The 24,994-nt window shown below is 41.0% G+C and overlaps 2 protein-coding genes across 2 annotated transcripts in view; one reads left to right on the top strand and one right to left on the bottom strand.

Annotated features, from left to right (window-relative positions):
* Positions 1–24,994, top strand: part of LOC115514879 — a 27,568-nt gene extending 2,574 nt beyond the window's left edge. Inside the window, exons 3-4 of the mRNA XM_030317050.1 lie at positions 22,337–22,391; positions 24,661–24,994. Of these exons, the coding sequence (XP_030172910.1) occupies positions 22,337–22,391; positions 24,661–24,690 (85 nt within the window). The 3' untranslated portion in view covers positions 24,691–24,994. The remainder of the gene's footprint in view (positions 1–22,336; positions 22,392–24,660) is intronic.
* Positions 8,634–9,171, bottom strand: LOC115513671 (60S ribosomal protein L21). The gene has a single exon (XM_030314983.1). It carries the CDS (start codon positions 9,150–9,152, stop codon positions 8,670–8,672), a length of 483 nt encoding a protein of 160 aa, XP_030170843.1. The 5' UTR covers positions 9,153–9,171; the 3' UTR covers positions 8,634–8,669.

The raw sequence follows: 24,994 nt of genomic DNA, 5'->3' as shown, positions 1-24,994 counted from the left end.
GTAAAGAACCAGATAAGCTGTACTTTTGGCCTTGAGGCTCATACTTTCCTCTGTCTTTGTAGTGTGAAAACAGCATTAAACAATACCAAACAAATGACCATTGCTGTGTTCCAGTAAAACTTTTTGTATGGACACTGAAAATTTAATTTCATATGTCATAAAATATATGTATTTTTTGATGGGAGCGGGGGAGCACATGTGAGGAAAGGGAAGAGGGAGAGAGAGGGAGGGAGAGGGAGGGAGAGGGAGGGAGAGAGGGGAGAGAGAGAGAGAGAGAGAGAGAGAGAGAGAGAGAGAGAGAGAGAGAATCTTAAGCAGGCTCCATGCCCATCATGCAGCCTGACATGGGGCTCGATATCATGACTGGGAGGTCATGACCTGAGCTAAAATCAAGAATCAGACTCTTAACTGACTGATCCACCCAGGTGCCCCTACTTTTCTTTTGATTTTACCCGCAGTCATTTAAAAATGTGAAAACCATTCTTAGCTTTCAGGCCATATAAACAGGTAGCAGACCATAGTTTATTGACCCCTGACATAGAACAATAATGAAGTGTACCCAGTATTTTTCAAGGGAGATTTGGGAAAGAGGGTGAACACGATGCTATGATTTTATTTCCATCGGTCTATGTAATAATCCACAAAATAATAATGAAGGAAGCCTCAATCTTCCCCCACATTTGTTATTATGAGTTGTGAAACTTGGTAGGCTGAGATTTATGAATGTAGTAGGATACAAACACATTCTTTAGTCACAGAAGTGTCTATTCCTTGTTTAGAATTGAAAGGGATTGTAGTTCAGGAGATGTGGAATAACACTGATTTGTAATGTTGATTTATACCAAGGGATTTCTACCACAGGAGTATGAAAAAATTAATTATAGTAATGAGATAAAGGGTAATTAAAATTAAAAATATATACATTTTAATACCGTTTTTATATCTGGAAAGGAGAAAAGATATCTTGAAGCCACTGAGTTTTATAGAGGAAATGAGTATAGTAGTAGCGCATGTAGAAAACTGGTTGAGGTCAGATATGGTAGGTTGGGGAGGGAGAGGGTTCACCTGTTCAGACATTTGAGATTCTTAGAAAAGGCAAAGCATCTAATTTTCCCCGACCACTTTTTTTTTCAATTTCTCAAATTATGGAAAAATCATAAACAAATAGAGAGTGTTTTGTTTACATTTTATACTTCATAGTGGCTGTTTTTTCTTCCCAGTTCAGTGATACAGAGAGCTATCTCATTTTTTTTCAAGTTTGTGTTGTTACTTAATTGTGTATATGTATCATTGTGTATATGTATCATATGTATCATTTATTCAACCATTTTATTAAGAGTAAAGATTTAGGGGGTTCCTGAGTGGCTCAGTCAGTTGTGTCTGACTTCAGCTCAGGCCATGATGTCACAGTTTTGTGGGTTTGAGCCCTGTGTCGGGCTCTGTGCTGACAGGTCAGAGCCTGGAGCCTACTTTGGATTCTGTGTCTCCCTCTCTCGCTGCTCCTCTCCTGCTTGCACTCTGTCTCTCTCTCAAAAATAAACATTAAAAAATTTTTAAAAAAAAAGAAAGAATGAAATATGGCCTTTTGTAGCAACGTGGATGGAACTGGAGAGTGTTATGCTAAGTGAAATAAGTCATACAGAGAAAGACAGATACCATATGTTTTCACTCTTATGTGGATCCTGAGAAACTTAACAGAAGTCCATGGGGGAGGGGAAGAAAAAAAAAAAGAGGTTACAGAGGGAGAGAGCCAAAGCATAAGAGACTCTTAAAAACTGAGAACAAACTGAGGGTTGATGGGGGGGTGGGAGGGAGGGGGAGGGTGGGTGATGGGTACTGAGGAGGGTACCTTTTGGGATGAGCACTGGGTGTTGTATGGAAACCAATTTGACAATAAATTTCATATTAAAAACAAACAAACAAAAAAAGAGTAGACATTTACTTTCTTTCCAAGTCTTATTAAATAAAGGCTGTAGTGAAAATCTTATCTTGTTTTCCTCTGTTTTATTTAGATGTATAAATAGACATATAACATTGTGTTAGTTTAAGGTGTACAATGTATAATGATTTGATATATTTGCACATACATCATGCCATGTTTTAGTAGGACACATTTCTGGAAGTTGGGCTGCTAGGTCCAAATGCATGGGAATATAAAATTTTAATAGAGTCCTCTAGTTTCCTTCCCATAAAGTTGCACCTGTGTATACCCACACCAGCATATTATGAAATAGTCTGTTTCTCTACAATGGAGCCAGTGCTGAAAGTTTCATATTTAAAAATTTTTGCTAATGTTTTTCATTTAAGATTTGAATGATTGTATAACAGATTTTATTCTGCAGGTGCCATACATTTTTCAACTTTTTATTGGCAGATGGGAATTTATTTAGTTTCCTTTTTTTGCCTTAGTTTCCTTTTTTTTTTTTTTTTTTTTGCTGTTACACTAACAGTGTTATGGTAAATATTCTCTGAAGATATGTCCTTATAGATTTATATGTGCTAATAGATTTATTACTGAGAAAAAGTTTCTGGGGTTGTTTTAATTAAAAAAAATTTTTTTAATGTTTATTTTTGAGAGAGAGAGCATGAGCGGGGGAGGGCAGAGAGAGAGGGAGACACAGAATCTGAAGTAGGCTCCATGCTCTGAGCTGTCAGCACAGAGCCTGACGTGGAGCTCGAGATCAGAGATCAAGACCTGAGCCGAAGGCAGACACCTAACCAACTGAGCCACCCAAGTGCCCCTGGGGTTTTAATTTTAATGGATATTGGGGTATTGTTTTTTCACAAGGGTGTTATTCCTTACATTTCCCTGGCAGCAATGTATGCGGTGGCCTCCTTTCCACATCCCCAGTAGACATAAGTATGATCTGTGTTTGTATGTTTTTCTAGTCAGTAAAGAAATGTCTTAGTTAGTTGAATTGCATATCCTCTTCCTTAGTAATTTTGGGTATCTTTTTGTTATTGTTTGTCAATGGGATTTTTCTTTGTATTTCCCATTTTTCCTGTATGATTCTTTGTCTTTTTTATTCAATTGCTACATATATATAAAATATACGCATGACATGTTGTCTTTATTACAATATCCATCCTGACCTCCAAATTCTTATTTACTTTCCTAGATTTTAAAAAAGTTTTTATTGAAATACCAGTTAACATACAGTATAATATTAGGTTCAGGTGTATGACATAGTGATTTGACACTTCCATACATCATCCAGTGCTTATTACAAGTGTACTCCTTAATCCCTATGACCTATTTAACCCATTTCCCCCCAACTGCCTCCCCACTGGTAACCATCAGTTTGTTCTCTATAGTTAAGAGTCTGTTTCTTGATTTGTCTCTCTGTCTCTCCCCCCACTCTCCCCTGCCCTATGTCCGTTTGTTTTGTTTCTTAAGGTCCACATAGGAGTGAAATCATACAGTATCTGTCTTTCTCTGACTGACTTACTTCACTTAGCATAATACTCTCTGGCTCTATCCATGTTCTTGCAGATGGCAGGATTTCATTCTTTTTTTATGGCTGAGTAATATTCCAGTGTGTGTGTGTGTGTGTGTGTGTGTGTGTGTGTGTGTGTGTACACATCTTTATCCATTCATCAGTTGGTGGACATTTGGGTTCTTTCCATAATTTGGCTATTGTAGATAATGCTGCTATAAACATTGGGGTACATATGTCCCTTTGCTTAGTAATTTTAAATAGTTATTTTTAAATGTTTTTTTTTTAATTTATTTTTTTTTTAAATTTACATCCAAGTTAGCATATAGTGAGTGCAACAATGATTTCTGGAGTAGATTCCTTAATGCCCCTTACTCATTTAGCCCATCCCCCCTCCCATAACCCCTCCAGTAACCCTCTGTTTGTTCTCCATATTTAAGAGTCTTATGTTTTGTCCCCCTCCCTGTTATATTATTTTTGCTTCCCTTCCCTTGTGCTCATCTGTTCTGTGTCTTAAAGTCCTCATATGAGTGAAGTCATATGATATTTGTCTTTCTCTGACTGACTAATTTTGCTTAGCATAATACCCTCTAGTTCCATCCACGTAGTTGCAAATGGCAAGATTTCATTCTTTTTGATTGCTGAGTAATACTCCATTGTATATATATACCACATCTTCTTTATCCATTCATCCATCACTGGACATTTGGGCTCTTTCCATACTTTGGCTATTGTTGATGATGCTGCTATAAACATAGGGGTGCATGTGCCCCTTCAAAACAGCATACCTGTACCCTTGGATAAATACCTAGTAGTGCAATTGCTGGGTTGTAGAGGTTTTTTTTTTTTTTAGGTTTTTATTTGTTTTGAGAGATTGAGAACGAGCAGGGGAGAGGCAGAGAAAGAAGGGGACAGAGGATCTGAAGCAGGCTCTGTGCTGACCGCAGAGAGTCCAATGTGGGGCTCGAACTCATGAACCATGAGATCATGACCTGAGCTGAAGTTGGATGCTTAACCAACTGAGCCACCCAGGTGCCCCAACTTCGATTAGTATTTTTGTGTTCTTTGGGTAAATACATACTAGTGCAGTTGCTGGATCGTAGAATAGTTATATTTTTAACTTTTTGAGGAAACTCCACATTGTTTTCCAGAGTGACTGCACCAGTTTGCATTCTCACCAACAGTGCAAGAGAGTTCCCATTTCTCCACATCCTTGCCAATACCTGTTGTTTCTTGTGTTGTTGATTTTAACCATTTTGTAGTTATGATTTGTGTTTCCCTGATGATGAGTGATGTTGAGCATCTTCTCATGTATCTCATAGCCATCTGGATGTCTCCCTTGGAAAAATGTTTATCCATGTCTTCTGCCCATTTTTTAATTGGATTATTCATTTTGGGGGGGGGGGTTGAGTTGAGTTTTATAAGTCTTCATATATTTTGGATACTAACCCTTCATCAGGTATGTTGTTTGCAATGTCTTCTATTCCGTGGGTTGCCTTTTAGTTTTGTTGACTGTTTCCTTTGCTGTATAGAAGCTTTTTATCTTGATGAGGTCCTAATGGTTCATTTTTGCTTTTGCTTCTCTTGCCTCGGGAGATGTGTCTAGTAAGAAGTTGCTACAGCCAAGGTTAAGGAAGTTACTGCCTGTGTTCTCCTCTAGGATTTTAATGGTTTCATGTCTCACATTTAGGTCTTTAATCCATTTTGAATTTATTTTTGTGTATGGTGAAAGAGAGCGGTCCAGTTTCATTTTTTGCATGTTGCTGTCCAGTTTTCCCAGCACCATTTGTTAAAGAGACTTTATCCCAATGGACTTTCCAGCTTTGTTGAAGATTAATTGACCCTATAGTTGTGGGTTCATTTCTGCAGTTCCTATTCTGTTGAGGTATATTTCCTATAACCCTACTTTGTTGAGGGTTTTTGTCATGAATGGATGTTGTACTTTGTCTCATGCTTTTCCTGCATCTATTGAAATGATCATGTAGTTCTTATCCTTTCTTTTATTAATGTGGTGCATCATGTTGATTGATTTCAGAATATTGAACCCTTGCAGCCTAGGAATAATCCCACTTGATCATGGTGAATGATTCTTTTAATGTATTGTTGGATTTGGTTTGCTAGTATTTAATTGAGAATTTTTGAATCCATGTTTATCAGGGATAATGACCTGTAGTTCTCTTTTTTAGTGGAGTCTTTGTTTTTGGTGTTAGGGTAATGCTGGCCTTATAGAACGAATTTGGAAGTTTTCCCTTTTTTCCCCTAATTTTTGGAATAGTTTGGAATAGTTGAGGTATTAACTGTTCTTTAAACGTTTGGTAGAATCCATCTGTGAAGCCATCTGGCCCTGGACTTTTGTTTGTTGGGAGATTTTTTTATTACTAATTCAGTTTCTTTGCTGGCAGTTGTTCTGTTCAAGTTTTCTACTTCTTCCTGTTTCAGTTTTGGTAGTTCATATATTCTTAGAAGGTTATCTGTTTCTTCCAGGTTATCCAGTTTGTTGGTATATAGTTTTTCATAATATTCTCTTAATAATTGTTTGTATTTCCTTGGTGTTTGAGCCTTAGTATTTTTGATCTGTAAATCGTATATAACATGAGAGTGTCATAAAGACGATTTTCTTCAAAGGAATTGTTTAAAGTTAGACTTATGATATGAAAGTTTTATTTGTAGTTTGGTATTAATTTCTAAGATACTTGTCACCTCATGTATTTACATATACTTTATTTCATTTAGAGTTAACTGCAGCATCCAAAATGCATGATGATGAAATTGCAATTTGTCTGTGTCTGCATTATTTCTGGAAAACAGGTTTGAATGCAAAGGCAGAACCAAAGAAGTCTAGAATGAGAGCCTCAACAAGTAGTTTATTTTATTATTTATTTATTTATTTATTTATTTGGATGTATGTTTTCATTTTTTTTAACATGAAATTTATTGTCAGATTGATTTCCATACAACACCCAGTGCTCATTCCAACAGATGCCCTCCTCAATGTCCATCACCCACTTTCTCCTCCCTCCCACCCCCACATCAACCCTCAGTTTATTCTCAGTTTTTAAGAGTCTCTTATGGTTTGGCTTGCTCCCTCTCTAACTTTTTTTTTTTCCTTCCCCTCTCCCATGGTCTTCTGTTAAGTTTCTCAGGATCCACATAAGAGTGAAAACATATGGTATCTGTCTTTCTCTGTGTGACTTATTTCACTTAGCAAACACTCTCCAGTTCCAAGGGCTAGTATCCAAAATCTATAAAGAACTCACCAAACTCCACACCCAAAAAACAAATTATCCAGTGAAGAAATGGGCAGAAAACATGAATAGACACTTCTCTAAAGAAGACATCCAGATGGCCAACAGGCACATGAAAAGATGCTCAACATCACTCCTCATCAGGGAAATACAAATCAAAACCACACTGAGATATCACCTCACACCAGTCAGAGTGGCTAAAATGAACAAATCAGGAGACTATAGATGCTGGAGAGGATGTGGAGAAACGGGAACCCTCTTGCACTGTTGGTGGGAATGCAAACTGGTGCAGCCACTCTGGAAAACAGTGTGGAGGTTCCTCAGAAAGTTAAAAGAATTACCCTACAAGGCTGCAGTAGCACTACTGAGAATTTATCCCAAGGATACAGGAGTGCTGATTTGTAAGGGCACAATTACAAATTGTCTAATATGGGGTTCTTTATAGATTTTGGATACTAACCCTTTATCCAATATGTCATTTGCAAATATCTCCTCCCATTCTGTCAGTGGCTGTTTAGTTTCATTGATTGTTTTCTTTGCTGTGTGGAAGCTTTTTATCTTGATGAGGTCCCAATAGTTCATTTTTGCTTTTATTTCCCTTCCCTTGGAGACATTTCTTTTTTTTTTTTTATATATATGAAATTTATTGACAAATTGGTTTCCATACAACACCCAGTGCTCATCCCAAAAGGTGCCCTCCTCAATACCCATCACCCACCCGCCCCTCCCTCCCACCCCCCATCAACCCTCAGTTTGTTCTCAGTTTTTAACAGTCTCTTATGCTTTGGCTGTCTCCCACTCTAACCTCTTTTTTTTTTTTTTTTTTCCTTCCCCTCCCCCATGGGTTCCTGTTAAGTTTCTCAGGATCCACATAAGAGTGAAACCATATGGTATCTGTCTTTCTCTGTATGGCTTATTTCACTTAGCATCACACTCTCCAGTTCCATCCACGTTGCTACAAAAGGCCATATTTCATTTTTTCTCATTGCCACGTAGTATTCCATTGTATATATAAACCACAATTTCTTTATCCATTCATCAGTTGATGGACATTTAGGCTCTTTCCATAATTTGGCTATTGTTGACAGTGCTGCTATGAACATTGGGGTACAAGTGCCCCTATGCATCAGTACTCCTGTATCCCTTGGGTAAATTCCTAGCAGTGCTATTGCTGGGTCATAGGGTAGGTCTATTTTTAATTTTGTGAGGAACCTCCACACTGCTTTCCAGAGTGGCTGCACCAATTTGCATTCCCACCAACAGTGCAAGAGGGTTCCCGTTTCTCCACATCCTCTCCAGCATCTATAGTCCCTTGGAGTCATTTCAAGTAAGAATTTGCTGTGGTCGAGGTCTAAGAGGTTGCTGCATATTTTCTCCCATAGGATTTTGATGGTTTCCTAGTTCACATTCTTTAATCCATTTTGAATTTGTTTTTGTGTATGGTGTAAGAAAGTGGTCCAGTTCATTCTTCTGCACGTCACTGTCCAGTTCTCCCAGCACCATTTACTAAGGAGACTGTCTTTTTTCCATTGGATATTCTTTACTGCTTTGTCAAAGATTAGTTGGCCATACATTTGTGCGTCCATTTCTGGGTTCTCCATTCTATTCCATTCATCTGTGTGTCTGTTTTTTGTGCCAGTACCATACTGTCTTGATGATTACAGCTTTGTAATAACAGCTTGAAGTCCAAGATTGTGATGCCTCCAGCTTTGGTTTTCTTGTTCAACATTACTTTGGCTATTCAGGGTCTTTTTTGGTTCCATACAAATTTTAGGATTGTTTGTTCTAGCTCTGTGAAGAATGTGGTGCTATTTTGATTGAGATTGTATCGAATGTGTAGTTTGCTTTGGGTAGTAGAGACATTTTGACAATATTTGTTCTTCTGATCCATGATCATGGAATATTTTTTCATTTCTTCGTGTCTTTGTTTCTTTGTTTCTTTTTTTTTTTATTATAGTCTTGACATCTTTTATTTTTTTTACATTTATCACGCCATGAATTCATAGGGAATGGGTTCCAACAGCTCAGGCTCCTTTCCATTGGTTCTCACAAAGTGTGCTTCTCTGGGTGGGGCAGGCTGGCGCTTCAGTTGAACCCAAGTACCTTTCTCCTTGGCTTCCTTCTTTTTCTGATCATTTTCCTTCACACGCTTCAGGAAGCTGTCTCGGCTCTTTGAGTGCTTAATGTGCTCGATACGTACATTAATTCTCTTAGCAAGAATCTTGCCCTTAACTTGTTTGTTTACAACAATGCCAACAGCATGCTGGGTAACATTGTAGACTCTTCCAGTTTTGCCGTGGTAACATTTGTGGGGCATTCCTTTTTGAACAGTGCCCATTCCCTTGATGTCCACAATATCACCTTTCTTGTAGATTCGCATGTATGTTGCCAAAGGAACAACTCCATGTTTTCTAAAAGGCCTAGAGAACATATAGCGAGTACCTCTCCTTTTTCCCTTTGTGTTGGTCATTTTGGCAAATTACTGGAAGATGGTGGTTCCGGCCGAAAGGCGTGTCTTTGTTTCTTTACTAAGCTTTCTATAGTTTTCAGCGAACAGATCTTGGTATTTTACGATTTTGGTGCAATAGTAAATGGGATCAATTCCCTGATATCTCTTTCTATTGTTTCATTATTGGTGTATAGAAATGCAGTTGATTTCTATACATTGATTTTATATCGTGCGACTTTGCTGAATTCGTGTATCAGCTCTAGCAGTGTTTTGGTGGAGTCTTTTGGGTTTTCCACGTAGAGTATTGCGTCATCTGCGAAGAGTGAAAGTTTGACTTCTTCTTTGCCAATTCGGATGCCTTTTATTTCTTTTTGATATCTGACTGCTGCGGCTAGGACTTCCAACACTATGATAAAAAACAATGGTGAGAGTGAACATCCCTGTTGTGTTCCTCATCTCAGGGGGAAAGCTCTCAGTTTTATCCCATTAAGGATGATATTAGCTGTGAAACTTTTATGTATGGCTTTTGTGATGTGAAGTTATGTTTCTTCTATCCCAATTTTCTTGAGGCTTTTTATTAATAAAGGATGCTGTATTTTGTCAAATGCTTTTTCTGCATCTATTGACAGGATCATATGGTTCTTATCCTTTTTTCTATTAATGTGATGTATCATGTTGATTGATTTGCCAATATTGAACCAGCTCTGCAGCCCAGGAATGAATCTCACATGATCATGGTGAATAATTCTTTTAATGTACTGTTGAATTCGATCTGCTAGTATCTTGTTGAGAATTTTTGCCTCCAGGTTCGTCAGGGATATTGGCCTGTAATTCTCCTTTTTAGTGGGGTCTTGGTCTGGTTTGGGAATCAAAGTAATGCTGGCTTCATAGAATGAGTCCATTTCTATTTTTTGGAACAGTTTGAGCAGAGTAGGAATTAACTCTGCTTTAAATGTCTCCAGAATTCCCCTGGGAAGCCATCTGACCCAGGACTCTTATTTGTTGGGAGATTTTTGATAACGAATTCAATTTCTTCACTGGTTTGGGTCTGTTCAGATTTTCTATTTCTTTCTGTTTGAGTTTTGGTGGTGTGGGGGTGTCTAGGAATTTGCTCATTTCTTCCAGATTGTCCAGTTTGTTGGCATATAATTTTTCATAGTAATCTCTAATAATTGTTTGTGTTTCTGTTCGTTGTACTCTTTCCTCTGTCATTTGTGATTTTATCTATTTGGGTCCTCTCTTCCTTTTGAGAAGTTTGACTAGGGTTTTATTAATTTTGTTTATTTTTTTAAACACCAGCTCTTAGACTCATTGATCTGTTCTACTGGTTTTTTGGATTCTATATTGTTTATTTCTGCTCTAATCTTTATTATTTCCTTTCTTCTGCTGGCTTTGGGCTTTATTTGCTGCTCCTTTTCTAGCTCTTTTAGATCTAAGGTCAGGTTGTGTATTTGGGGCCTTTCTTGCTTCTTGAGTTAGGCCTGAAGTGCAGTGTATTTTCCTCTTAGGACTGCCTTTGCTGCATCCCAGAGGGTTTGGGCTGTCATGTTTTCATGTTCATTTGTTTCCATATATTTTAAAATTTCTTCTTTAATTTCCTGATTGGCCCATTCATTCTTTATTTTTTTATTTATTTTTTTTTTTAATTTTTTTTTTCAACGTTTATTTATTTTTGGGACAGAGAGAGACAGAGCATGAACGGGGGAGAGGCAGAGAGAGAGGGAGACACAGAATCAGAAACAGGCTCCAGACTCTGAGCCATCAGCCCAGAGCCCGACGCGGGGCTCGAACTCACGGACCGCGAGATCGTGACCTGGCTGAAGTCGGACGCTTAACCAACTGCGCCACCCAGGCGCCCCCCCATTCATTCTTTAGTAGGATGTTCTTTCACCTCCATGTATTTGGGGGCTTTCCAGTTTTTTTCTTGTGGTTGATTTCAAGCTTTATAGTGTTGTGATCTGAAAATATGCATGGTATAATCTCAGTCCTTTTATATTTGTTGAGGGCTGTTTTGTGACCCAGCATGTGGTCTATTTTGGAGAATGTTCCATGTGCACTTGAGAAGAATGTGTATGCTGCTGCTTTAAGATTAAAAGTTCTGAATATATCTGTTAAGTCCACCTGGTCCAATGTGTCAGTCAGAGCTGTTGTTTCCTTATTGATTTTTTGCCTAGATGATCTGTTTATTGTTGTAAGCAGAACATTAAAGTCACCTACAATTGCAGTATTATTATCAATAAGTTTGCTTATGTTTGTGAATAATTGACTTGCATATTTAGCTGCTCTCATGTTGGGGGCATAAACATTTACAACTGTTAGCTGTTCTTGATGGATAGACCCCTTAATTATGACATAATGCCCTTTATCTCTTGTTAGTGTCTGTTTTAAAATCCAGTTTGTCTGATACAAGTATGGCTACTCTGGCTTTCTTTTGACATCCAGTAGCATGATGATGGTTCTCCATCCCCTCACTTTCAATCTGCAGGTTTCCTCAGGTCTAAAATGAGTCTCTTGTAGGCAGCATATAGATGGATCTTGTTTTTTTATCCATTCTTATATCCTGTGTCTTTTGATTGCAGCATTTAGTCTGTTTACATTCAGTGTTTATTGAAAGATATGGATTCAGTGTCATTGTGTTATCTGTAGGTTTTGTGTTCATGGTGATGTCTCTTGTCCTTTGTAGTCTTTGTGGCTTTCCACTTAGAGTCCCCTTAGGATCTTCTGCAGGGCTGGTTTAGTGGTCATAAACTCCTTTAGTTTTTGTTTATCTGGAAAAGCCTTTATCTCTCCTATTCTGAATGTCAGCCTTGCTGGATAGAGGATTCTTGGCTGCATATTTTTCCTATTCAGCACACTGAAGATTTCCTGCCACTCCCTTCTGGCCTGCCAATTTTCAGTGGACAGGTCTGCTACTCCCCTTATGTGTCTACCCTTGTAGGTTAAGGCCCGTTTGTTCCTAGCTGCTTTCAGAATTCTCCCTTTATCTTTGTATTTTGCCAGTTTTACTATATGTCGTGGTGTTGACCTGTTTTTGTTGATTTTGAAGGGAGTTCGTTCTCTGTGCCTCTTGGGCTTGTATGCCTGTTTTCTGCCTCCCCCACCCCCCAGATTAGGAAGTTCTCATCTATAATTTGTTCAAATAAACCTTCTGCCCCTTTCTTTCTCTCTTCTTCTGGAACTCCTGTGATAGGATATTGTTTTGTTTCACTGAATCACTTAGCTCTCTAATTGTCCCCTCATGGTCTAGTAATTTCCTTTCCCTCTTTTTTCAGCTTCATCATTTTCCATAATTTTATCTTCGATTTCACCTATTCTGTCCTCTGCCTCTTCCATCCTCATTGTCACTGTATCTAGTTTATTTTGCGTCTCATTTATAGCATTCCATAATTCATTGTGACTATTTCTTAGGTCTTTGATCTCTACAGCAGTAGATTCTCTGCTGTCTTCTACGCTCTTTTTGAGCCCAGCTTTTAGTCTATGACTATAATTCTAAATTCTTGTTCAGATAATTTGTTTATATCTGTTTTGTGCAAATCTCTGGCTGTGGTTTCTTCCTGAATATTCTTTTGGGGGGGAATTCTTCTGTTTCATCTTTTTGGCTAGGTTTCTTTCCTTTGTGTGTTTTTCTAGCTTGCTATGTGTCCTACACCTGCGAGTGCTACTATGTTAATAAGGGGCCACTTCAGGAAGTATTTTTGGAGCATGTTGCATGCATGGTTGTTGCATATTTGGCTGCTCTATCCCACTGCCTGTAGTGGTGGATTGTTTGGACTGTCAACCAGGTGTGCTTTGATTTGTTCTTTGAAGTAACCATATAAAACCATACACATATTTGGGTTCTTCCACGTTTGGAGCATAAATGTTTACACTTGTTATATCTTCTTGGTGCTAGACCTCTTAATTATGATATAATGCCCTTCATCTCTTATTACAGTCTTTATTTTAAAACCTAGATTGTTGATATAAGTATGGCTATTCCAGCTTTCTTTTGGCAACCGTTAGCATGATAGATGGTTCTCCATCCCCTTACTTTCAATCTGAAGGTGCCTTTAGGTCTAAAGTGGGTCTCTTGTAAACAATATATAGATGGAATTTGTTTTCTTATCCATTCTGTTACCTTATCTCTTTTGATTGGATCATTTAGTCCATTGACGTTTAGAGTGAGTACTGAAATATATGAATTTATTGACATTATGTTGCCTGTAGAATTGGAGTTTCTGGTGGTGTTCTCTGGTCTTTTCTAGTCTTTGTTGCTTTTGGTCTTTTGTTTTTTGTGGGTTTTTTTTTCGTCTTTTCTCCCTTCAGAGAGTCCCCCTTAAAATTTCTTGTAGGGCTGGTTTAGTGGTCATGAACTTCTTTAATTTTTGTTTGTCTGAGAAACTTTTAATCTCTCCTTCTGTTTTGAATGACAGCCTTGCTGGATAAAGAATTCTTGGCTGCATATTTTTCTGATTCAGCACATTGAATATATCCTGCCACTCCTTTCTGGCCTGCCAAGTTTGTTGTGGATAGGTCTGCTGCAAGCCTGATGTGTCTTCCCTTGTAGGTTAAGGACTTTTTTTTTCCTTGCTGCTTTCATGATTCTTTCCTTGCCTGAGTATTTTGTGAATTTGACTATGATATGCCTTGTTGGTGGTCATTTTTTGTTGAATCTTAGGGGAATCCTCTGTGCTTCCTGGGTTTTGATGTCTGTGTCTTTCCCCAGATTAGGAAAGTTTTCCACTGTGATTTGCTCACATGAACCTTCTACCCCTTTTTTTCTCTCTTCCTCTTCTGGGACCCCTATGATTCTGATGTTGTTCCTTTTTAATGAGTCACTGATTTCTCTAATTCTTAAATCATGCTCTTTTGCCTTAGTTTCCCTTTTTTTTTGGTGCTTCAATGTTCTCCATAAGTTTGTCCTCTATATCACTGATTCTGTGTTCTGCTTCATCCATCCTTGCCACCATGGCATCTGTTCGAGATTGCAGCTCAGTTATAGCATTTTTTATTTTATCCTGAATAGCTTTTACTTTTTTTTTTGTCTCCACAGAAAGGGATTCTAATCTATTTTTTACCCCAGCTACTATTCATAATATTGTGGTTCTAAATTCTGGTTTAGACATCTTGCTTGTATCTGTGTTAAGTCCCTGGCTGTCATTTCTTCCTGTTCTTTCTTTTGGGCTTAATTCCTTTGTTTTGTCATTTTGAAGGAAGAAAAGGAATTAATAAGGTAAAATGTTAAAATTAAAAAATTTAGGGGCGCCTGGGTGGCTCAGTCGGTTAAGCGTCCGACTTCGGCTCAGGTCATGATCTCCCGGTCCGTGGGTTCGAGCCCTGTGTCGGGCTCTGTGCTGACAGCTCAGAGCCTGGAGCCTGTTTCAGATTCTGTGTCTCCCTCTTTCTCTGACCTTCCCCTGTTCACGCTCTGTCTCTCTCTGTCTCAAAAAATAAATGTTAAAAAAAATTTTTTTAAAAAATTAAAAAATTTAAAACAACACAAAAAATCAAAGGCTGCTAGATCTTAGGTGTCTTTTGGTCTGGTTGTTGAAAGTAGCTTGATAGGCTAGAGAAAAAAGGAAAAATAAGAAAAAAAAGAAAGAAAACATTTGAAAATTTGAAAAAATGAATACACCCACATAGAATAAAATGAAATTATGGAAGTAAAATCGTATTTAAGAAATTCACAAAAAAGTAATAAAATAGTAAAAAATTAAAAATCTTTTTAATAAAAATGGAAAATGAAAGTAAATTTTTTCTCCTTCTGTATTCAAGAATAAGAAAAAGAAAAAATTGAATAGATGGACCAGCAAACAGACTGAAATATGATTGAAATTACATCAGTTTCCCCTAGAAGTCAAACTATGAAGTACTTTATAGTCCTTAAACTAAGCAGGCGGAGAGACTTGCGGTGTTTCTGAAGAGTGAGGTTGGCCCAGTTGGGCAGGGTTGAGTGTAATGGCTCCATTCTCCTCTAGATGGTGCTGCTTAGCTTACTGGGGTGGATTGTTGTAGAGGCTGTAGGCATGTATGCGCATGTGCAGGAGGGGTGAAAATGGTGTCACCCAGCTACCCAGTCTCTCCTATCAGAAATCTGTGCTCTCCCGACTGACAGTCTAGCACCCCTCTTTGTCTCTGGTTTCTGTCCACTCCCCACTTTTACACTATCCGTGACCAAGCCATCCCGCTGCCAGGTAGCACCTCCCTCCTGAGTTTTATCCTAGATGCAGCTGTGTTTCCCAACCCCTCACTTTGTGGCTCAGAATGGATCAAAGGGGGAGGGTCTCACTGAGTAATGGCCAGGTGCCCACCTTCCCCCAGGAACGTTCACAGGACCATGCTGCTGCTGATGCTCAGAGACCACAGTTGGGTGCCCCGCCCCAGAAAAAGTTCACATGATCGTGTAGCAGCAGCATTTCAGGAATTATGGTAAATCCCACACACATCTGGCACCAGGCTTCTCCCTTAATGTCCTTGTTTCAGCACCAGTGAATATGGTTGTTCTCCAGGGTCTGCTGGGACCTTTGGCTGGGACCTCCACAGCCTCTACCAAATATCCTCCCAGCAGGGGAACTGCCTCTCCCCGTGTGGCCTGAGGACCCCTTGGACCTTGCTGTCTGCTCCTGGGGATTTGCCCTTTCCACCAGAGCACTGCTAGGTATTGAGCTGCAGAGTTTCAGACTCTGCACTGCCCCTGTTTATAGAGTCTTAATGGAATTTAAACCCTCTCCTTTCTCCTTTCTCCCTTTTTTGTCCAATCCCTTGTGTGCTCTTTCTTTTCTCTCCAGCTGCTTTGCAGGGGGAGGCAGGGGGATGCTTTCCCGTATTCCCCCTGTCTCTGTTCTCTCTCCACAAGCAAAAAAGCTCCTTGCCGTCCCCGGCTTCTCTCTCCCCCCAGTTCACCTCTTCACACCAAGTTTCTGCCAAGTTCTGTGGTTTAGGTTGTGCAGATTGTTGTGCTAATCCTCAAAACAGTTTTCTAAGGGTGCAAGATGGTTTAGTGTTGATATGGCTGCATTTCAGGATTGAGAGATGCAAAAAAAACCTTACATGCTGTTCTGCCATCTTCACCCCACCCCCTGCCTTTTAATTTTTTTTTTTTTTTTAAATTTCTGAGAGAGAGAGAGACAGAGCCTGAGTGGGGGACGGGTTGTGAGAGGGAGACACAGAACTTGAAGCAGACTCGTCTTCGCACTGTCAGCACAGAGCCTGATGCGGGTTTTGAACCCACCTACTGTGATGAGATCATGACCTGAGTTGAAGTCAGATGCTTAACCACCGAGTCACTCAGGTACCTCCCAGCTAGTATTATTTAATCATGGTTCTAAATTTTAGTTTAGACATCATACTTCTATTTGTATTGATTAAATCCCTGGCTGTCATTTCTCCATGTTCTTTCTTGTAGGGTGAATTCCTCCTTTTCATTTTGGAGGAAGAAAAAAATTAATAAAGAGTTGAAATTAAAATATTAAAACAAAGCCAAATCAAGTAAAAGAATCTAGATTCTAGACGTGTTTCAGTCTGCTTGTTGAGAGAAGCTTGATAGAAAAGAGGAAAAGAAGAAAAGAAAAAAGTTTTAAAAAATTTAAAAATTAAAAAATTTTTAAATAATAAAATAGGACAAAATAAAATAAATATAAAATTTGCTTCTCTGTAACCAAGAACGAAAAAGAAGAGAAAGAAAAAATTAACATAAAAACAGAAGCAATGAAATCTAACCAATGAACAAGCAAACAAAATGAAACCCAAATGAAGCTAGCTCCAGTTTCCCTAGAACTGAAATTTTGTAGTACACAAAAGTCTGTATTTGTGTTGGTCTCCTAAGGAATGTGCCTGGATGGCACAGATGGGTGGGGTTTGGTTTAACAGTTCTGTTTTCCACTTGGTGCTGCTTAGCTCCCTGGGGTCAATTAGTATGGGTGTGCTAGAGGTGAAAATGTCTTTGCCCTGCTCTCTAGTCACCAGTTCAGGAATTTCGAGCTTTCACAGATGCACAATCAAGCACCCCTTCTTTCTCTCAGGTTTCCATCTGCTCCTTGTCTTTACCCTGTAATTGCCTAAGCTGTCTGCCTGCCAGGCGGTGCCTCCCTCCTGAGTTTTATCTCAAATGGGCCTGTGTTTCAAAACTACGCACTTCAGAGATGAACCCCCCCCACCACCACCACCACATTTGGCTGGGACCTACACTGATTCTCTGGGGGAAGGTCTGACTGAGCAATGGCCAGGTACCAACTCGTCCCAGAAAATGTTCTCATGATCCTGTAGCAACAGAGGCTGACAGTTCATAGTAAATCACAACCCACAGATGGCACACAACAGGTTTTGCTGCACTTAGCTGGCATCTTTGTCCCAATATCCGGTAATATGGCAGCCCTCCGAGGTCTGTTTGGACTTTTGCCTGCTGGGAGGCCGTATTGCTTTTACCAAATGCACTCAACCAGGGGAACCTCTTCTCCCTGTATGGCACAGGGAATTCTCAGACCTCACTGCCTGCTCCCAGGGATTTCGCTCTGCTTCCTTGCTGGAGTACCACCAGGCACTGAGTTCTGAAACTTCAGACTCTGTGCTCCACTGTTTATAGAAGCTGGAGGTGTTGAAACTCTCTCCTTTCTCCCCATCAATGATTTTGAGGAACAGGTTTCTTGTCCAGTCCCCTGTTAGTGTTTTCACTCTCTTTCTCTCCAGCTTCTTTCAGGGGCAGTATTTTTATTGTGCGATCCTGATGTACTGCACTCTGTACTCTTTTCTCTTTCTCTGTCCTCTCTCTGAAAACAGCTCCCTACCCTCTGGAGCACCACAGCTTTTTTCCCAGTTCACCTCTCCACACCATGTGCCTGCCAAGTTCTCTTGCTCAAATTATGCAGATTGTTGCATTAGTCCTCAGGTCAATTTCCTAGATGTTCAAAATGGTTTGATGTTGATCTAGCTGTGTTTCAGAGATGAGACAAGCTCAGGGTCCCCATTCTACTCTGCCCTGTGCTACTTCATTATTATTGTGTGGAAATGTAACATTTTCTGTATGTTGATTTTATATCCTACAACTTTACTGAACTCATGTACTCTGATAGTTAGGTTTTTCTATATATGGTATCATGTCATCTGCAAATAGTGACAGTTTTACTTCCTTACCAATTTGTATACCTCTTATTTCTTTTTCTTGTCTAAATGCTGTGGCTAGGTCTTCCAGTAGTTGTTGAATAAAGGTGCCTTGTTCCTGATCTTAGGTGAAAAGCTCTCAGTTTTTCACCATTCAGTATGTTAGATGTGGGTTTGTCACATATGGCATTTATTATATTGAGGTATGTTCCCTCTGTACCCACTTCGTTGACATTGGAGTGAATTCCTCCATCTTGTCATATTGTCAAGGTAAAAAAAAAAAAAAAAAAAAAAAAAAAAAAAAAAAAAAAAAAAAGGAACCTAGATTCTAGGTGTGTTTTAGTCTGTTTGTTAAAAAAAAGCCAAGTCTAAAAAAACCCACAATTTTAAAATATTTAAAAAATGCCTTTTCTGATTCCCAAGGGACAAAACAAACAAAACAAAAAAAGAAGAGAAGCTAGATCTATTTCCCCTAGAGCTGAAGCTTTGCAGCACTCTATGATCTGTTTGGTGTGTGGGAATGGTTTGTGCTGGTCGTCTGGTTGTGGGCCTGCTATGCTGATTCTCAGGCAGTCTTGGTCTAGTGGAGATGGCCCCTGTAGGGTGCAGGTAGGTGGCCTCAGTGTCCACTTGGTGGTGGTCTTTTGCTCATTGAAGTAGGTCAGTGCTGTTGGGCTGGGTGAAAATGTCCTTGCCCTGTTCTCATGACCCAGAAGCAGAAAGCTGGTGCCCACCACTCTTCAGAAAGCCCTCACAGAAGAGCAAACAATCACCTCTCTTATTTCCCCAGCTTCTGCCAAATCCCTGCCTTCACCCTGCATTGGTCAGAGCTGTCTGCCTGCAAGACTGCACACCACTCCTGTGTTTCACCCCACTCCTGTCTTTTAGCTCAGATTCACAGCAGGGTTTCACTCCATATTTTAGAAATCTGTGCAGCATGGACCCACACTAATTCTGTGGGGGAGTGCCTTGCTGAGCTATGGCTGGCACTGGCTTCTCCCAGAAATCGGTTATGTTACCATGCAGCAGCTCAGAATTTATGGTAAAGCACAGCAGAAAGTCAGCACCAAGGCTTGTTGCTCTCAGCCAGCATTCCTGTTCCTATGTTAATGAATGGGGCAGCTCATTGGTGCCTGCTAGGTCTTTTGCCTCTGGAAATGCCTCTCCCAAATGCACTCCACACAGGGGAACTGCTTCCCCGTGCAACCCAGGGGACCTTCAGAACACGCTGTCTGCTCCCAGGTCTCCCCTCTCCTTCCCCATGGGAGTATGGGAGCACCACCAAGCCTGCCAGGCATGATCTTGGTGATGGCATGGATCTCCAAAACTTCAGACGGCATTCAGCTGTTTATAAAAACTTGTGGCTGTCCGCCCGTCTCATTTCCCCATTTACTGGTTTTGGGGAAGAGTTTTTCTTATGCAATTACATGCTCGCACTTTCTCTCTCTCTGTCTCTCTCTCTCTCTCCTGTCTTCATGATCAGGGCTCCCTTTATCCCAGTACCTGCAGCTTTTTTCTCCCCTAAATAAAATTTCTGTAGCTCCTATCTTCCATGATGTGGCAGAAATTTCTAATTGTGCATTTTTGCTATCTTAATCCTTATCGACTTCTTGGGTGTTCAGAATCATTTGGTATTTATCTAGCTGTGTTTGAGAGATGAGGCAAACTTATGGTCTCCCTACTCTGCCATCTTAACTCCTCTCATTGATAATGATTTATTGCTTAGATATCTAAGTTTTCCAAATATTTCTCTTACTATGGTAGATATATGGTTTGCAACTGTCAGAACCATTAATAGAGACTGCAGTGATATACACTACTTACAATCGTGTTAAAGCCTTTGTTTCCATGTAAAATGCTTTGCTTAATTGCACAGTAGATAATAACTATCTTTTTTTCTTGAGAGAGAATGCATGCGTGTGCACGCAGTTTGGGGAGGGGCAGAAGATAAGGGAGAAAGAATTTTTTTAAGTTTATTCCTTTTTGAGTGGGGTTAGGGACCAAATGAGAGGGAGAGAGAGGATCCCAAGCAGGCTCCATGCTGATCGCATGGAGCCTGATGTGCGGCTCTATCCCATGAACTGTGAGATCATAACCTGAGCTGAAATCAAGAGTTGGATGCTCAACCAAGTGAGCCACTCAGGCTCCCCGGAGAGGGAGAATCTTCAGTAGGCTCCATGCCCAACGCAGAGCCTGATGTGGGACTTGGTTGATTTCAGGACTGTGAGATCGTGACCTATACCAAAATCAAGAGCTGGACGCCTGATTGAGTCACCCAGGCACCCAGATAATACTAACATCTGATTGTTCTTTTTGAATGTTTGTTCCTTTTATCAACACTGTAAATATTATTATAGGAATTTTACTATTTCAAAGACTTTACTGTGTGAAGCTAATTTATAGCATTCTTCAAACATGTATTTATTTATTTACTTGTTTGTTTATTTATAATGTTTATTTTTTGAGAGGGAGAGAGACACAGAGTGTGAGTGGGGGAAGGACAGAGGCAGAAGGAGACACAGAATCTGAAGCAGGCTCCAGGCTCTGAGCTGTCAGCACAGAGCCTGACGTGGGGTTTGAACCCACAAACCATGAGATCATAACCTGAGCCAAAGTCGGATGCTTAACCGACTGAGCCACCCAGGTGCCCCCAAACCTTTTTTTAGTATTGCTAATGATTTTCGTTGAATTTTGAGCACTGACAGAATGTGCTTAGCACTTTAAACTTTCATACAGCTTTTGAACATGATTTGCATCTAATATCGTTGACGCAGAATGAACAAACATTTTAGAATGTCTCCAGACCAGTGCGGGGGGGGGGGGTGCGCCTGAGAAGTAATCAAATACAGGGACATAAGATATACAGTCTGGGAAGAATGGGGCCCATGCGCTGAGGACAGCCACCCCACCCTGAGTCCCCTGGGCAGTGCCGTGTCACACACTCTTCTTAGGCCCACCCTGGGTGAAAGTATTCTCAGGAGACCACAGGGCTCTGGGTTTGTGGAGTAGTACCTATAAATATTTATCTAGAAATATTTAGTTATAGGCTTCATTAGAGGGTAGAGAGTCTTTGAAAAAGGCTCTTACTTTGGGGGAAAATGTCAGAATGGGTTCCCACCCCCTTGTTGTGGGCCCTGGTCTCACCAGTGTTGGCTCCTTCTACCCCCAGATAGGGAACACTCCCTGTCTGACCCTGGTAGGAAGCCAAACCATGAGGAGTTATGGCATCTTGGTCTTTGGAGTACATGCTTTTTAAGAAGCCCTTGCCTTAGCCCTCCCTGTTTTGTCTTCTCTACCCTCCCAGAATACATGTGATCCACCCCCTCCCCCAAACTGCAACATCACCCTGAGGTGCTCTGTGCCCTGGGCTTCTGCCCTGCAAATATCACCCTGACCTGGAAGTGTGCCGGGGAGCACCAGACCCAAGACAGAGAGCTTGTGGAGACCAGGCCGAAGGGGATGGAACCATCCAGAAGTGGTGGCCATTGTGTTGCTTTCTTGAGATAAGCAGAGATACACATGCCATGTGCAGCATGAGGGGCTGCCTGAGCCCATCACCATGAGATAGGGTGAGGAAGGAGATTAGGAGTGGAGCCACATATCAGGGTAACAGGAGCCCTTCTAGAGGCTTTCAGCAGAGGCAGGGCACAGAGACACCCCTCACTTTTCCTTTCCTCCTCAGATCCATTTTCCCAGCCCACTATGCTCATTAAGCAGCATCTGCTGACTGGGTTCTCCTTGGTGCTCTTGTCGTTGGGATTGTTTGAACAGCAGTTTAGATTGTTGGAAGTATAGTTGCTAGAGGCGTGCTCTAGAACAACAAGAACTCTTTGGGGAAGAAGTCTAGGTTTCTTCATTCCGATCTAGAACTCTCTAACCCCAGGATACATTGGAAACTCCTGTTCCTATTAATTCTGAAGGAAATATGGAGACATCCTTCTGTGCAGCAAAACCTGGTGTGGGGGGGGGGGGAGGGGGGGCTCATGGCTGGTGGGAGGGCAGCTAGAAGAAGGTGGGAGGCTGGAGACTGCTGGACCCCCAAAGCCCCAAAACCAGGTGGGTAATGCATGTGGTTGCCTCTGCATTCCAGGATCTCGATCTAACTTCATATCTCCTGCTCCTTCATTTAGGAGGGTTCCAGAGCAGACATGGATGAGATCCAGAAAGTACCTGAGTTCCTGGGAAGTAGGTCTCTTTCTGGTGGGATGAAAATTCCCATGTCCTTCTCACTCAAGATCCTAAATATTTTAAAAAGATGAAGTGGGAGTGAACCTGGCCCTAATTGAATTGGCAAATGTGAAGGGAGGGTGTTATGTGTGTGTGTGTGTGTCTGTTTGGGTGGGTTCACAATCCCATTGAAATGTGTATGGGTATTTGTGTGTGGAGGTTTGTATAGATGTGTGTGAGCATATACAAGCATGTACGTGTGTTTGTATGTATATGTGTACCTGTGTGTGTTTGAGCATTGCTCTGATGTCGTAGACTCTAAGTCTAAAGTTCTCTTTAAGAGCAGACACAGAATTAAAAAGAGAGATGGCTAATGTCCAGGAAAAAGACAAGAGCCCCGAATAAGGGTCCTTGCCCCGTATTTATTCAGATCAGAAGGCTTGCAAACGTGATGGGCATGCACAAAGAGACAAAATAAACTAGGAACATTAACTTGTGGATGTGAGGGAGGGAAAGGGGATTTTGAAGATATACAGTGTTTGGGGTTTGGGTCAATATAAAACAAATTCCAGGCGCCGGGCAGATGGGTAGATGGTTGTTAAGAGCAGACAGGAGGTGCCGTTCCTATTTATCTTTGCCAGCCTAGGGGATGAGACAGACAGGGGGAATAACCTCAGGGTTGACAAGACTCCTATTCTTTTGTTAACCATCTCTGCTCTGGGCTGCTTTGCCTGCAGCTCTGTGGTCCGAAGTCCAGTTCACCAATTTACCTGCCCTGGCCCTATTTTCCTATGAAAGCAGCTTTCTGCTATAGTACTAAACTTGGGGTGCTTTCACCCTGAATATCTAATCTTGTTATTCCTATGTATTGGGCACCTTTGTGCTGATTCTATTTCAGGCCTTGCCTCTATTTTGGGGGGTTCAGCACCCCCTCCCTATTTTGGGGTGCCTTTGCACCTCCCTATTCTTGGCACCTTTGTGCCTCCCTATTCTTGGAGTGCCAATCTGGTTACCCAAACTTGGGTGTGAGCATTTTATGACTTTGTGTTTCTTTGTGCTTTGTTAACCCATTGGTGTAGGCCCGGGGGAGTCCTAAGCTTATCCCCCACACTCTGAGAATTCTTCACACTCTTGTGTCCACCCTGGCCATTTCATGGTTGCCTTACCCCCACCCTATGGGTTAGAAGTGGCAGAACAGCTTTCCATCTGCAGCACATGAGAGGGGCTCAGGGTGATGAGTGATGGGGAGAACTGGTACTTGTCATAGTAGGAAGAAGAAAACAGGAGCTAAATTGGTGGGACTCTTACTTCCTGGGTTGTACTTAATAAAAGTGTCACACACTGTTTTAAGGGATGTCATGAATTGAATAATTTAAAACCTCCTAATAGCCCTATAAGATGGGGAAAGTTATCAACCCCATTTTATAGGCAAGGAAAGCGAGGGCACTCAGAGGTTGAGTGACTCAGTTGGCTGAGCCATGATTCTACAAAATGGTCAGGCTGCTGAGCCCAAGTGCTGTTTTTGTTTTTTTGTTTTTTGTTTTTGGCTTCTGCACACTGTTCATCCGCCTCATTAAGGGTCACCTTACCAGCCTCATTCTGTGGTTCTGCTAGCTTCTTCTCTAGCACTGAGTCTTATCGGGAGTATGTGTTTTTCACTGTACCTACTGATAAGTCCATGGGGTTTGAAGTGACAGGAGAGTTGGTTCTACATTAGCTGATGGAGTGTGTTTGCTGGAGGTGGCAGGAATGGAGGGTTACATCTAGGCTGTAGGCAATCAGTGGTGTCTGCATCTGAGCTGTGAGGTGTGCTGTCCACAATGCTGAGGGGGGAAGACCAGCCATGGGAGGGCAGAGTTTCTCCATCACTGTTTTATTCACAGATCGAAAGTACAGCCCTGTTTGAAAGTACAGCCCTCTGAGAGACACTGGCATGATCACTCATGTCCTTCCAATCCCTGCTGCCCTTAACTTCTCTGTTTCTAAGTGACTCTCTGGTAATACCTGCTCTCCAAGGTGAGAGGTGAGGCAAAGTCTAGCCTCACCCCTGCTCATGGCACTTCCTCCCACCCTGCCTACTGCTCCCTCCTGGGGCCTCCTCAATGGAGTGAGAGGAAAGAACTTGACGTTCATGTTGTAAAGAGAAAGGATGTCTGTCTTCAAGAAAGGGAAGAGCTACCTTAGGGGGAGAACGGAGTTATTCCTTGTGGGCTGGTGGGCTGGGGGCCTCAGTGTCTTGCTGGATGTAGGCGGGATGCTGACCTCAGTTTCTGTCTTTCCAACATAGCTGCTTGCCTCAGCAAAGTTTGCAAGTTGAGAAGACAGTAGAGAGTCAGCTGGCAAGCTGGAAGTCATGATCCAATTTTCAGATCCAGCATCACCACTGCCACATCTTATTGGTTAGAAGATGATTCCAGGTCTTGCCCACACAAATTGGGAGGAGATTCCACAAGGCCATGTGGACCAGGAGGTGGAGACCATTGGGCCTTATTATAATCTGTATGGGGATGTTCCAGGTGACAGATGACAGAAATGGAGGGTAGCACAGTCTCTGAACTGGATGTGTTCATACACGGGTTGCACAACCTTTTTTTTTTTTTTTTTTAATGTTTATTTATTTT

This window comes from Lynx canadensis, chromosome B2 (assembly GCF_007474595.2).
Source record: "Lynx canadensis isolate LIC74 chromosome B2, mLynCan4.pri.v2, whole genome shotgun sequence".
NCBI lineage: Eukaryota > Metazoa > Chordata > Mammalia > Carnivora > Felidae > Lynx > Lynx canadensis.
The sequence above is the reverse complement of the archived record's forward strand: the minus strand, read 5'-3'. Positions and strand labels throughout refer to the sequence as shown.

What these genes read in the sequence shown, in the direction of transcription:
- LOC115513671 (XM_030314983.1), bottom strand. Translation starts at nt 9,152, where the DNA reads ATGACCAACACAAAGGGAAAAAGGAGAGGTACTCGCTATATGTTCTCT.